This window comes from Macaca thibetana, chromosome X (assembly GCF_024542745.1).
Source record: "Macaca thibetana thibetana isolate TM-01 chromosome X, ASM2454274v1, whole genome shotgun sequence".
Lineage (NCBI taxonomy): Eukaryota > Metazoa > Chordata > Mammalia > Primates > Cercopithecidae > Macaca > Macaca thibetana.
Window position 1 is genome coordinate 67061581 of NC_065598.1, and position 15329 is coordinate 67076909.

General features: G+C 35.8%; 2 protein-coding genes across 2 annotated transcripts in view; one reads left to right on the forward strand and one right to left on the reverse strand.

Moving 5' to 3' along the window:
• LOC126946196 (60S ribosomal protein L37-like) overlaps positions 1 to 15329 on the forward strand; it is a 321281-nt gene that overhangs the window by 128258 nt on the left and 177694 nt on the right. The gene's annotated exons all lie outside the window — the stretch shown is intronic.
• TEX11 (testis expressed 11) overlaps positions 1 to 15329 on the reverse strand; it is a 323712-nt gene that overhangs the window by 93791 nt on the left and 214592 nt on the right. Inside the window, exon 17 of the mRNA XM_050776219.1 lies at positions 2614 to 2716. Within this exon, the coding sequence (XP_050632176.1) occupies positions 2614 to 2716 (103 nt within the window). The remainder of the gene's footprint in view (positions 1 to 2613; positions 2717 to 15329) is intronic.

Below are 15329 nucleotides of genomic sequence, written 5' to 3' on the forward strand. Positions count from 1 at the left end.
TTGTCCTGATGTTCTCCCTCCCCTCCCCACCCCTAACAGGCCCCACTGTGTGTTGTTCCCCTTCCTGTGTCCATGTGCTCTCATTGTTCATCTCCCACTTATAAGTGAGAACATGTGGTGTTTGGTTTTCGGTTCCTGCATTAGTTTGCTGAGGTTGATGGCTTCCAGCTTCATCCATGTCCCTGCAAAAGACATGATCTTATTCCTTTTCATGGCTGCATAGTATTCCATGGTGTGTATGTACCACATTTTCTTTATCCAATCTATCATTGATGGGCATTTGGGTTGGTTCTATGTCTTTGCTATTGTGAATAGTGCTGCAATGAACATACGTGTGCATGTATCTTTATAATAGAATGATTTATATTCCTTTGAGTACATACCCAGTAATGGGATTGCTGGGTCAAATAGTATTTCTGGTTTTAAATCCTTGAAGAATCACCATGCTGTCTTCCACAATGATTGAACAATTTACATTCCCACCAACAGTGTAAAAGCATTCCTATTTCTCTACAGCCTCACCAGCATCTGTTGTTTCTTGACTTTTTAATAATCTCCCAGAATGGCTAAATTTTTTTAAGTGGACAATTTCAAGTGCTGATGAGGATGCAGATCAGCTAGAACTCTTAAACATAGCTGGTTCACATGTGAAATTGTATAATTGCTTTAGAAAACAGTTTTGCAGTTTCTAATAAAGTTAAACATATATTTACCATATAAGTCCACAATCCCACTCCTAGATATTTACCCTACAGAAGTAAAATATTATCATCAAATTAACTGAGCATGGTGGTGCACACCTGTAGTGCCAGCTACTCAGGAGGCGGAGGCAGGAGAATCGCTTGAACCTGGGAGGTGGAGATTGCAATGAGCTGAGATCACGCCACTGCACTCCAGCCTGGGTGACAGAGCGAGACCCCATCTCAAAAAAACAATATTATTATCACACAAAAAAATGTAAAGAGATGTTTTATAGCACCTTTATTCACAATTGTCAAAACTGAAAACTTTGAACTTGTCTCAGAGGTGAAAAAATAACCCCCAAAACCATTCAAATATCCTTCAACTGGTGAATGAATTTTTCCATACTGTGGTATTTCCATACTATGGAATGCCACATAGCAATAAAAAAGAACAAACTGTGGATAAACACAATATGGGTGAGTTTCAAATGCATTAAGCTAAGTGAAAGAAGCTCAAAAAGATTCATACTATATGATTTCATTTATATGACATTCTGGAAAAGACAAAACTAGAGATAGAAGAGATCACTGATTTCCAGGGCTGAAAGTGGTGAGAAGGAGTAACAGTAAAGGGGCCTGAGGTATTTTTTTTCTACATTGTGGTGGTACTTACATGACTGTATGCACTTATCACAACTCATAATTTTTAACCTATATAAACCTCATACGACCATACACTAGCAAGAATAAATTTATTACATGTGTCTTCAATATACATGACTTTTAAAAAATGGTCACAGACAACTGAAGAAGAAATAAAAGGGTTGATCTGATGTTGTATTTAAAAAGTAAAATAATTTTTTAAAAATAATGTTAAAACAAAAGATTTAACAGGAAATTTACTAATATTTTTGCCATTTTTACTGGCAAAAAGCTTCAAGTTATTTTATCCTTAAACATAGTATATCAAGTAAAACAAATGCCTAAAAGTCTCTAATGAAAACTTTGATGATGAACATGACAGCAATATTAACCTCTAATTTACTATTCCTTAATTATTATACAGGTATACTTTACTATTTTGGAACATTTATTTTTTAATGTAAAATAAATGATCTTTTTTCTTATGGAGTGAATAATAGAGTCCCTTGCACCTAGTAGGTGTCTATAAACAGTTGCTTAATTGGATTCGTATACATTTTGTTTGGATCCATTAATTTAAGCTTCTTAACTTCTGCCAAACAAATGGCAACCAGTCTGGAGCTCAGACTCCTTCAGGATTAGTTCAGCTACCTGAGGGCTGAAGGCATTAATATCTGAGCAAAGGCATATCTATAACCAATTCAACATATATGTGCCTATGCAGACACACCAGCTAGGAAACTATGCTTAACTTAATGGAAAGGCCTCAACATTAATGGGATGAGGGTCATGTGTGAAATTCCAACACTGTCCACTCTATGGACAGAAACTCCATTTCAAGGCCAAATCTCTCACCAATCACCTTCCAAATAAGTGAAAACAATCAAAAGGTACCCCAACTTTCATTTTTTGAAGACAATTCTTAACTGATACGGATTTTTAGTATAACCTCACCCACACACAGCTTTTTAAATTTAATTTTTGAATAGGTTGGTTTAAATAAAAGTATAAAAAAGTACATAGTGATAAGACTTTCCCCCAATTCTTATCTGGTGTTTGCCCAGTTCCTATTCCCTCAATAGGTAACCACTGTTCTTTTACTTTTATATAATCTTCCACAGTTTCTTTTTGCATTATTGTATCATCTTTACACATACATCTTTACATATGCAGAACGTATATTCAATTCTATTGTCTTAAAAACAATGTTCTTTTCCCATTGTGGTTGAAGAGGATTACTTATTATTTGTGTTAAGAGCCAAATATAAGTTACAAACAAAATTTATACCTCTTTCAGAGTTGCCCTCTATTACTGCAATCTTGAATATATAAAATTGAGTGAAAACGTTTCTAGGATCATGTCGTTCAGCTTCTGCCACTGCCTCTTTGGCCTGAAAAGAAAAACATTGGGTCCTTTTAATAAAATCTATAAGGAAGGATTTACCATATTTTACCAATATCATTAAGGTAGTCAAAATGGCTGAGGGACATTCACAATGAAAATATATGAATCTAAGAAAATATTTGCAAAACTGCTCTTCTAGAATGCTAATGTAACAGTGAGTTATACTTCTGGAAATAGAGTAAGTTAGATATGTCAGACCAACCCTCCTGCTGAAAACAGCCAAAAATGTTGGATGATATATTAATTTTTTCCAGAAAGAATAAAAGAACAACTGTAAATGAATTTACAGTAAAAGATAGTAAAATATTACCAAGTAAAAGAATAGTAAAAGAACTACCAAGTAAAAGATAGTAAAAGAATTACCAAGGCAAAATCTAAGGAAAACTGAGGTCTCAGAGAGGTAAACAGAAAAGTAAAGTCACTTTTATCTGGTAAGCATTTGCAAATGTAACCAAATTTGGTTAACTTCCGTTTTGAGGGACATCACTAGGTCAGGGGAACAGACATCAAGTTCCAAGGGATCACACTCCTAGACTAGGGACAAGCCAAAAGTAAACCCACTCCTACCCACATTCCTAGAAAACTAACTGCAAATAGAATTACCTTAGTGCTGGATAGAAGGCAGCACAATGGGGTGCAGGGAAACAATCCATGAGGTGTAATACTAGGAGACTCATGTATTCACTGACCCAAACTACATTATACAGGAAGCTAAAAGACCTAAAGCTGAGAATTTAGTTTAGATAGTTCTCAAACATCTACAGAAGCAAATGTAAATTCTTCTCTGGGGGAAAGCACCTTATCTTAGCCTTCAAAATAATTCCATAAACAATTTTTCAAGAACCATGAGTTGTACACGTTACAAAAATAGCAAAGCACACTCATAAACAAGGTACCATAAACAGCAAAAACAAGAGATAGCAGAAGCAGACCCTCAAGATGCAGATACTAGAATTATGAAAAACTGGTTATAAAACATCTATGCTTTCAAAGTCTAAAGAAATACAATGTATGCTCAAAATATATGTATGTGGGTTGATACACAGTGGTACAAATTAATGCAGTTATAGTGGTTGTTTCTAGATGGTATCCATTCTGTCTCATTATTGCCTGTGCCATACAAGTTATTAAATACTTTGCATATCAGTGAAGTTAGTAGTAGGAAACAGAGACCATAAAATGTGACCTTGGGGATTTGAAACAAAGAAGCTTTTTGAAATGAGAAACCCAATTACCCAAATTAAAACATAATAGACAGGTTTAGCAGCAGATTAGAAACAGGTGAAGAGAAAATTAGTGGGCTGAAAGATAAAACAGAATAAAATAGCCAAAGTGTAGCACAGAGCGATTACAAACATGGAAGACAGTTAAGAAAGGATTCTATACTTTCTAGGATAGCCACTAAAAGATTAGAAGCAGTAAGTAATTTTCACACTAGTAGAAGGGGAAGACTGGAATGAAAAAAAAAACCGAAAACAGTATTTTTAACAAATGGTGCTGGAACAACTAGACATCCACATGTGAAAAAGTAGATCTAGACATAGACCATAAACCTCTCACAAAAATTAACTGAAAATGGATTATAACCTAAATATAAAACCCCAAACTATAAAACTCTTAGAAGATAACATAGAAATTTTAGGTGAACTTGGGTTTGGCAATGACTTTTTAGACACAACACCAAAACCATATCTATGAAAGAAAAAACTGGTAAATTAAACTTCATTAAAATTAAAAACTGGTCTGTGAAAGACATCATTAAGAGAATAATGATAAAAGCCACATATTGGGAAACAATACTTGCAAAACACATATCTAATAAAGGACTGGTATTCAATACGTATGAAGAATTCTTCAAACTCAACAATAAGAAAACAAACAACCCAAGTATAAAATGGGCAAAAGACATGAAGAAACACTTCACTAAATAAAATATACAGATGGCAAATAAGTATATGAAAAGATGCTTAACATCTTACGTCATTAGGGTTTTGCAAATTAAAACAGCAATGAGATACCACCACACATCTATTAGAGTAACTAAAATTCAAAACACTTTAACAACATATAATGCTGGCAAGGATGCGGTGCAACAGGAACTCTCATTCATCACTGGTGGGAATGAAAAATGGTATAGCCAACTTGGAAGACAGTTTGGCAGTTTCCCACAAAACTAAACATACTCTTGCCATACAATCCAGCAGTTGCACCTTTGGTATTTATTCAAATGTGTCAAAACTTTATGTCTACACAAAAATCTACATAAAGATATTTATAGTAGCTTTATTCATAACTGCTAAAATTTGGAAGCAACCAAGATGTTCTTCCATAGGCGAGTGTATAAACTAATATATCCAGATAGTGGAATATTATTCAGCACTAAAAAAATGAACTACAAACCCATAAAAGGACATGAAGGAATCTTAAATGCATATTGCTAAGTAAAAGAAACCTATTTGAAAAGGCTACATACTGCACGATTCCAATTATGTGACATTCTGGAAAAGGCAAAACTATGGAGACAGTAAAAAGATCAGTGGTTGACACTAGTTCAGTGAGAGGGAGGAAGGGATGAATAGGTGAACCACCGGAGGTTGAACTACTCTGTATGGTATTATAATGGTAGACACGTTTTTATACATTCATCAAACCACATATGATGTACAACACAAAGACTAAACTATAATGTAACATACGGACTTTAGTTAAAAATAACATCGATATTGGCTTATCAATTGTAACATATATAGCACACTAGTGCGAGATGTTAATGACAGGGGAAACTGAGTATGTGAAGAATGGTGAGGGAGTATATGAAAACTCTCTCTGTTTCCTACTCAATTTTTCTGTAAACCTAAAACTGCTGTAACAAGTAAAGTCTATTATTTAGAAACATTGATCCCAAAGAAGGCAAGTGAGGAGAGAAAGAGAAACAGGATAGAAACGACAAATAGAAGCCAGGCATGGTGGTTCATGCCTGTAATCCCAATAGTTTGGGAGGCTCAGGCGGGCGGATCCGCTGAGATCAGGAGTTTGAGACCAGCCTGGCCAACATGGTGAAACCCCATCTCTACTAAAAATATAAAAATTAGCTGGGTGTGGTGGCACACATCTGTGATCCCAGGTACTTGGGAGGCTGAGGCATGAGAATCACTTAAACATGGGAGGTGGAGGTTGCAGTGAGCAGAGATTGTACCATTGCATTCCAGCCTGGGCATAGAGTGAGATTCTGTCTCAAAAAAAAAAAAAAAAAAAAAAAAAAGAAAAAGAAACGACAAATAGAAAGCATGAAGTTATAGATTTAAACTCAAATATACCAATATTGTATTAAATGTATAAACACAAAATGCCCTAGTTAAAAAACAAAAATGGTCAGACTGGATTAAAACTATGTAACTACAAGTTCTTTAGAAGTGGCACACCTAAAATATAAATATATTAAAAGTTCAAAGTAAAGGGATTAGAGAAGATCTATCTGGAAAATATTAACCAAACTGTGGATATATTAATATCAGACAAAAATGACTTTAAGGCAGAAAATAATACTAGATATAAAGATTACTTCATAACAATAAAACTTCAACAAACAAATATATTACAGTACCAATTTTGTATGTATAAATAGTATGGCCTAAAATAGATAAAGCAAAAATGATAAAATTAAACAAATAGATCAATTCAAACCATAAAGGGACATTCCAGCACCTCATCTCAGTAAGTGATAGAGTAAGCACACAAAATACGAGTTTGGACACAGAAGATTCAAACAAAAAGGAACAAACAATCTAAATTTATACATGTATGTATACAGGTGGTCTCTGTCTTATGATTTTTTGACTTTACCACGGGTTTTTCAGGATGTAACCACATCGTAAGTCTGGGAGCTCCTCACAGCTAGTGATGGGGTTATGGTTTCTACTAAATGTATATTGCCTTTACATCATTATAAAATCAAAATATCATTAAGTCAAACCATCATAAGTTGTAGATGCCTGCCATTTTGCCAGCATTAACTGCATTTTCACCTTACGATAAATTTATTAGGATATAACTCCACTGTAAGTCAAGGAACATTTGTACATATATGTACATGCACAGTGCCTAAAAACTGCAGAAAACACATTCTTTTCAAGCACACACAGAATATTTACAAAAACTGACCATTTACCTAACCATTAAGCAAATCTCCACTTATTTCAGTCTAAAATCAATTACAATGTTATAATTAAGCTAGAAATCAATTACTAAATAAGTTACTTTAAAAATGCCAAGAAAATCCCCATAGGTTTCAAAATTCAGAAATAACATTTTTACATCATTCATGAGTCAAAGAAAAAATCACAAGGGAAATTGGAAAACATTTTGAATAGTATAATAATAAAAATATTACATGTATTAGTGTTCTCCAGAGAACACGAATTTTTCATTTTCCATTAAGTCTCTGTGTTGGTATCTCCACATTAGATGAAGTGGCCACCTCTCCTAGGCTTCATGAACTTTCCTTGTACAGGAAAGGACCCCCACCAATCAGCACAGTCAGAGATTCTGGGGGCCTCTCAAACCTTCATGCTAGTCCAGCCTGCTTGCTTTGTTCTTTTCAGCCCCTAGGCATGTAAGGTATGCCTGGTCACATCAGTGCACTGGGACAAGTTATACTGAAGCCGGTTCCATGGGTGATTCCCAGCAAAGTTGGATGGTTAGACACTTTGTCCAACTCTTTCTCTCCCCCAGGGAGAAGCTGAGAGCTGGAGATTTTTGTCTACTTGCTCTGTGCTGAACTTAGGAGAGGGAGGTCTATGGTGACTGCCAGCTAAAATCTCCACCTCTGGCCAGGCACGGTGGCTCACGCCTGTAATCCCAGCACTTTGGGCGGCCAAGGTGGGTGGATCACTTGAGGTCAGGAGTTTGAGAACAGCCTGGCCAATATGGTGAAATCCCGTCTCTACTAATAATAATAAAAAAAAATTAGCTGGGTGTGGTGGTGCATGCCTGTAGTCCTGGCTATTCAGGAGGCTGAGGCAAGAAAATCGCTTGACCCCAGCAGGTGAAGGTTGCGGTGAGCCGAGATTGTGCCACTGCCCTCCAGCCTAGGTGACAGAGCAAGACTCTGTTTCAAAAAAAGAAAAAAAAAATCTCCATCTCTGCTCTCACTTGCCTCCAAATGGTTAGATAATACCAGGTCCTGTCACCACTTTGGGACAGGCAAGTCAGAGGCCAGTCATTTCGGTAGCCCATGGAAAAGTAATGGTGTTAGATGCCTGGACCAACTCTTTCCCTCCTGACAAAGAAGCAGAGCAGCTGTGGTTTTTGTGTGTTCACTCTGTAATGAGCTGGGGGGTAGGAACTATGGTATTTACCAGCCCAAGCCACTGTCTTCGTTCTCCCCAGCCGGCTATACTATGCTAAACCTGTCAGAGCTTCAAGACTAGCAAGATAGATGCCAGATCTTGGGGTAACCCCAGAGAAGTTGGGACATTGAATACTCTTCCTCTCCCCAGATCAATTCTTTCTCTCCACAGAGGGAAGCTGAGAGCTGGAATTTTTAATCTGCTCACTCTGTGCTGCCTAGGGCAGAGAAGCATGATGTCGACCAGTCCAAGCTGCTATATCTATTTTCCTCCAGGTGGCTAAACTGTGCCAGGCCTGTGAGAGCTCCAACACTGGCAGGACAGAAGCCAGTCCTCTGGTGAGTCCCCTCAGAAAAGTTGGAGTTCTGTACACATGAACCAATTTTCTCTCTCCCATGGTTGAAGTTGGGAGCTAAAGGGTCTCTTTCTGATCATATGTTGTGCCCAGGAGTAGGGATTCTAGTAAGAGGGTTTCCTGAATCTCCATGCAGGCTTTGGTGAGTCTGGTTTTACATTTACCCAGAGAGCAGGAGTCTTTTGATCAGTTTCTGGATTTCTCATAAAGAGAATCTGTTCATGAATTATTGCTGAATCAGTATGCTTGTTGAGGGAAGGGGCGTTCAGGGCTTCCTACTCCATCTTACTGGCATCACTCTCCAGATAGCTTTACATTTTAGGGAAGAAATGACTCAAGTTTTACAAACTTTTCTAGAGAACAGAGAAAGGAATGCTCCGCAACTTTTTAATAAAATTGGCATGACCTTCATATAAAAATCGAATAAGGACAAACATGAAAAATAAAAATTAGAGACCAATTTCACTCACAAAGAGAAATGCAAATATCCTAAACAAAATATTTACAAACCAAACCAAGTAAAGTAGGAAAAGAATAACATCATGACTGAGTTTTCTCCAGGATTGAAAGGTTGGCTTAAACCAAAAACTGGCCGAGCGCAGTGGCTCACACCTGTAATTCCAGCACTTTGGGAGGCTAAGACAGGCGGAAAGCCTGAGGTCAGGAGTTCGAGACCAGTCTGGCCAAAATGGTGAAACCCCATCTCTACTAAAAACACAAAAATTTGCTGGGCATGGTGGTGCGTGCCTGTAGTCCTGGCTATTCATGAGGCTGAGGCAGGAGAATCGCTTCAACCCGGGAGGCAGAGGTTGCAGTGAGCTGAGATTGTGCCACTGCACTCCAGCCAGATTGACAGGGCAAATCTCAGAAAAAAAAAAAAATCAATAAATAACTCCATCAATATAATTCAACACATTAGTGACATAAAGGAGAAAAAAAAATCATATGATCATCCCAAGAAAACAAAACATAAAACCTCTTAACAAATGAGCCATAGATGAGGACTTCCCAAATCTGATGTATGTTATCTGTACTGGGTTGAATATTGTCCCCTCCAAAATTCGTGCCCATCATAGAGCCTCAGAATGCAACCTAATTTAGAAATTAGGTCTTTGTAGATATAGTCAAGTTAAGATGAGGTCATAATGGATAAGATGAGCTTTAATCCAATGACTGGTGTCCTTATAAGAAGAGGGAAATTTGGACACAGACACAGATAGTTGAACACCATATGAAGACAGAAGACAGTAATAACACCATGCAATGACAGAGGCAGAAATTGGAGTGATGAACCTACAAGTTAAGGATTACTGGCAAACATTAGAATCTAGGAAGAATCCTCTGCTAAAGTCTTCAGAGAGAGCATAGCTTTATCGACACCTTGATTTTGGACTTCCAGCCTCCAGAACTATAAGTGTATACATTTCTGTTGTTTTAAGCCACCCAATTTGTAGTACTTTGTTATAGCATCCCTAGGGAACTAATACCGTATCTATACAACAACAACACAAAAAAAACCCTAAAGCAAACATCATACTTAATGGCAATTTATGGTAGCTTTACCTTTTAAATCCGAAACACCACTTTAATTCAACATAGTAGTTGAATTATTAGACAAAATAAGACAAGAAATATATAAAGCATATTGAAAAAGAAGAAACACAATTGTCAACTTATATAATTGGATATGCAGACAACCCAGAAGAATTTATAAGCAAATTATTACAATTATTAAGAGACTTTAGCAAAGGTAGCTGTGTGTATATATATACATATATGCCATATGAGCATATATATATGGCATATATATACATATGGCATATATATATATATGCCTCTGAGACAGGCTCCGCACTAAGGAGAAACTGCTGAGAGTACAATAAAAAACTGAACAGGACAGTGACAACAAAGATGAAAGAAAAGGTATAGATCAGTGTTATCCAATAGAGTTCTGTGATGGTGGAAATGTTCTACATTTGTGCTATTCAATAGAATGGTCATTAGTCACACATGGCTATTTAGCACTTGAAATGTGGCTACTGCCATTGAAGAAATAAATTTTTATAACTTTATTTAATTTTAATTAATTTAAATTTAAATGTACATAGCCACACATGCCTCATTGCTATCACATTGGACAGTGTGGGTGTACACCAAAAGACAGGGAGAAGCAGAGCCAGGAAATCTCAGAAAAAAAGTTGCCTTATTTTTAAACACTAACAAACCAAACCAAACCGAAAACAAGAAAGGGAGCTCTGTGAAGTAGTAACACTTTCTAAATGTCTACCTTTTTATAAGTTAAGGAAAACTAATTTCACATCAAAATGAGAAATAGTAAAGCTTTAAGGTAAATACTCTAAAAAGTTGTTAAAAAAAAAAAAAAAGGCAGCAGCAGCAAAGTATCCCCACAGAAAATGAAAGCATGTCACAAAAATGTGCTTAAAAAAAGGTCAAAATCATAACTGACTATTTCAAAATGAGCTAAACACATTTAAAAATGATACAAGATATGAAAGATCAACATAAATAAGAATTAGAGGCGGGGCATGGTGACTCACACCTGCAATCCCAGCACTTTGGGAGACTGAGGAGGGCGGATCACCTGAGGTCAGGAGCTCTGCCTGGCCAGCCTGGCCAACATGATGAAACCTCATCTCTACAAAAATACAAAAATTAGCCAGGCATGATGGCGGGTGCCTGTAATCCCAGCTACTCGGGAGGCTGAGGGAGGAGAATTGCTTGAACCTGGGAGGCGGAGGTTGCAGTGAGCCGAGATAGCACCACTGCACTCCAGCCTGGGCAACAGAGCGAGACTCAGTCTCAAACAAACAAACAAACAAACAAAACCATAGTAATAATTAGAAAAACTCAGAAATGAGGTGGTAGAGCTAAGGAAAATATTAGAAGTAAAAGAAGTAATTTCAGAAATGAAGACTAACAAGAAGAAAGTCAAAAGTAAATAAATACAGCCAATAATGCCAAAAGAGACTAAAAGTCAAAAAGGAGAAAAAATTTGAAGTTAAGAAGGAATGAAGATAATGTATATTTTACCACAGTAAAAGATAAACACTAAAAAATCAAGGTACCCAAAGTGATCTACAGAGTCAATGTAATCCCTGTGACAATTCCAAGGGCATTTTTTTTCCATAAATACAAAAACCCATCCTAAAATTCATATGAAGTTTCAAGGGATCCTGATTTCAAGACTTAGCTATGAAGATATAGTAATCAAAACAGTATAGTACTGAGATAAGGACTGACATATAGACCAATGGAATGTAATAGAGAGCCCAGAAATAAACCCTCACATATATGGTGAAATGGTTTTTGACAAGGGTTCCCAAACTATTCAATGGGAAAAGGACAGTCTTTTCAACAAATGGTGCTGGGAAACCAGGATATCCACATGCAAAAGAAAGAAATTGGATCTTTACCTTATATCACACATAAAAATTAACTCAACATGGATTAAAGGTGTAAACATAAGAGCTAAAACTACACAAGTCTTAGAAGAAAACACATGCGAAAATCTTCATGACATTGGATTTGGAAATGATTTGGATATGACACCCAAAGCACAGTCGGCAAAAGAAAAATCAGATAAATGGGCCTCATCAAAAATTTTTAAAAATCTACTGCTCTTCAAAAGACACTAAGAAAAAGACAACCCACAGAATGTGAAAACATATTTGCTAGTCATATTTTGGTAAGGGGTTAATATCTGAAATATATAAATAATTCCTACAACTCAACCACTATAAAATACAAACCCCAATTAAAAATGGGCAAAGGACTTCAATAGGCGTTTCTCCAAAGAAGATACACAAATGGCCAATAAGCACATGAAAATATGTTCAACATCACTGGTCATTAGGGAAATGCAAATCAAAAACACAATAAGCGAACACTTCAAACCCATGAGGATGGCTTTTGTCAAAAAACTTAAAAATAGTAAGTGTTGACCAGGATGTGGAGAAATTGGAATACTTGTGTATTACTGGTGGGAATGTAAAATGGTACGACCATTGTGGAAAAAAGTATGATGATTGTTCAAAATGCTAAACATAGAATTACCATCTGATCCAAAGATTATATTATTAGGTAAATACTAAAAGAAAACCTGAAAGCAGGAACTCAAAAAGATACTTGTAATATCTATGTTCATAGAAGTATTTACTCATAATAGCCAAAATGTCAAAGCAACCCAAGTGTCTGTGGTACAGTTATGTGTCACTTAACAACAAGGGTACATTCTGAGAAATGTGCCATTAGGCAATTTCATCTTTGTGCGAACACCGTAGTGTACTTACACAAACTTAGATGGTATAGCCTACTATACACGACTATATGGTATAGCCCATTGCTCCTAGGCTACAAATCTCTACAGCATGTGACTGTACTGAATACTGTAGGCAATTTTAATGGTAAGTATTTGTATATCCAAACATATCTAAACCTAGAAAAAGTACAGTACATATAGAGTATAAAAGATAAAAAATGGTACACCTGTATAGGGTACTTACATGAATGGAGCTTGTAGGACTGGAAGTTGCTCTGGGTAAGTTAGTGAGTGGTGAGTGAATGCGAAGGCCTAGGATATTACTGTATACTACTATAGACTTTATAAACACTGTATACTTAGGCTATGCTCAATTTATAAAATGATATTTTTCTTTCTTCAATAATGTAGTTTACTGTAACTTTATTTATTTATTTATTTATTTATTTTAATTATACTTTATGTTCTAGGGTACGTGCACAACGTGCAGGTTTGATACATATGTATACATGTGCCATGTTCGTGTGCTGCACCCATTAACTCGTCATTTACATTAACTTTATAAACTTTTTAACATTTAAAAAACTTTTTGAGTATTTTGTAATAACACCGAGCTTAAAATACAAACATTGTGCAGTTATACAAAAATATTTCCTTTTTATATCCTTATTCTATAAGATTTTTGATTTTTAACATTTTAAAATCTTTTTTGACTTTTCAAACTTTTTTGTTAAAAACTAAGACATGAGCAAACACATTAGTCTAGACCTACACAGGGTCAGGATCATCAGTATCACTGTCTTCTACCTCCACATCTTGTCCCATTGGAAAGTCCTCAGGGGCAATAACATGCATGGAACTGTCACTTACTATGATAATGCCTTCTTCTGGAATACTTCCTGAAGGACCTGTCTGAGGCTGTTTTATGGTTAATTTTGTTTTATGTGCTCTAAAATAGCAATAAAAGGTTGGGCGTGGTGGCTCACACCTGTAATCCCAACACTTTGGGAGGCCAAGATGGGAGGATCACCTGAGGTCAGGAGTTTAAGACCAGCCTGGCCAACATGGTGAAATCTCGTCTCTACTAAAAATACAAAAAGTATCCGGGTGTGGTGGTACACGCCTGCGATCCCAGCTACTTGGGAGGCTGAAGCAGGAGAATCACTTGAACTCAGGAGGTGAAGGTTGCAGTGAGCTGAGATTGTACCACTGAGACTCCGTTTCAAAAAATAAAAGAAAATAAAACAAAATAGCAATAAAATATAGTATAGCAAGTACTAGGTGATAGGAATTTTTCATCTCCATTATAATCTTATGGGACTACTGTTGTATATGTGTTCCATCATTGACTAAAATGTTATATGGCACGTGACTGTATATACATACAATGAAATATTATTCAACCTTAAAAAAGAAGGAAATCCTGACACATGTTGCAACATGGATGAACCTTGAGGACAATTTGCTAAGCCAGACACAAAAGAACAAATACTACATGATCCAATTTATATTAAGTACTTACAATAGTCAAGATCATAGAGACAGAACATAGAATGGTAGTTTCCAGGGACTAGGGGGAGGGGAAATGGGGAATTTTTATTTAAAGGGTATAGTGTTTCAGTTTTGCAAGATAAAAAGAGTTCTGAAGACAGATGGTGGTGGTGGTTTTACAACAATGTGCCTGTACTTAATGCCACTGAACTGTATACTTAAAATGGTTAACTGTAAATCACTTTCAGTGGTAAATTTTATGTTATATATATATATTTTACCACAATTGAAAAAAATCAATTGAATTTCTATATGTTAGCAATGAAAAACTGGAAATTGAAATTAATAGACCAAGATCATTTGCAATATCATCAAAAACATAAATTCTTTAGGATAAAGTTAACAAAATATATACAAGATTTTTGTGCTTGAAAACTACAAAATATTGATGAGAGAAATTAAAGAAGACCTAAATAAGTAGAGATCTACACTGTATTAATGGATTGGAATACTTATTAATACTGTTAAGATGTTAACTGTCTCCAAATTGATCTTTAAATTCAATGCAATCTCAATCGAAATTCCAGCAGGCATTTTTGTAGAAGTTGACAAGCTAATTTTAACATTTAAATGAAAATGTAGATAATCTAGAATAGTCAAAATGATTCCAAAAAGGAACAAAGGATTTACACAGCTTAAGTTTTCTACTTACTATAAAACTACAATGATCAAGAGAATGAGGTATTAGCATAAGAATAGATATCTGGAACCAATGAAATATAATACAGTCCAGAAACAGATCCAAACACTTATGACCAACTGATTTTTGACAAAAGTGCCAAGGCAATTCAATGGAGAGAGGATAGTCTTTCAATACTGGCGCTTGAACAACATGATGTCTACATGGAAAAAAAAATGAAACGATCTATTTCTCACACACACACACACACACACACACACACACACACACACACACACACTTACTTTATTCAAGATAGATCACAGACCTAAACACAAAAGCTAAAAGTATAAAATTTTTAGAAGGAAGCATAGAAGAATTATTTTGCCATTTTGATGTAAGCAGAGATTTCTTAACTAAGACACAATAAGACATAAACCATAAAAG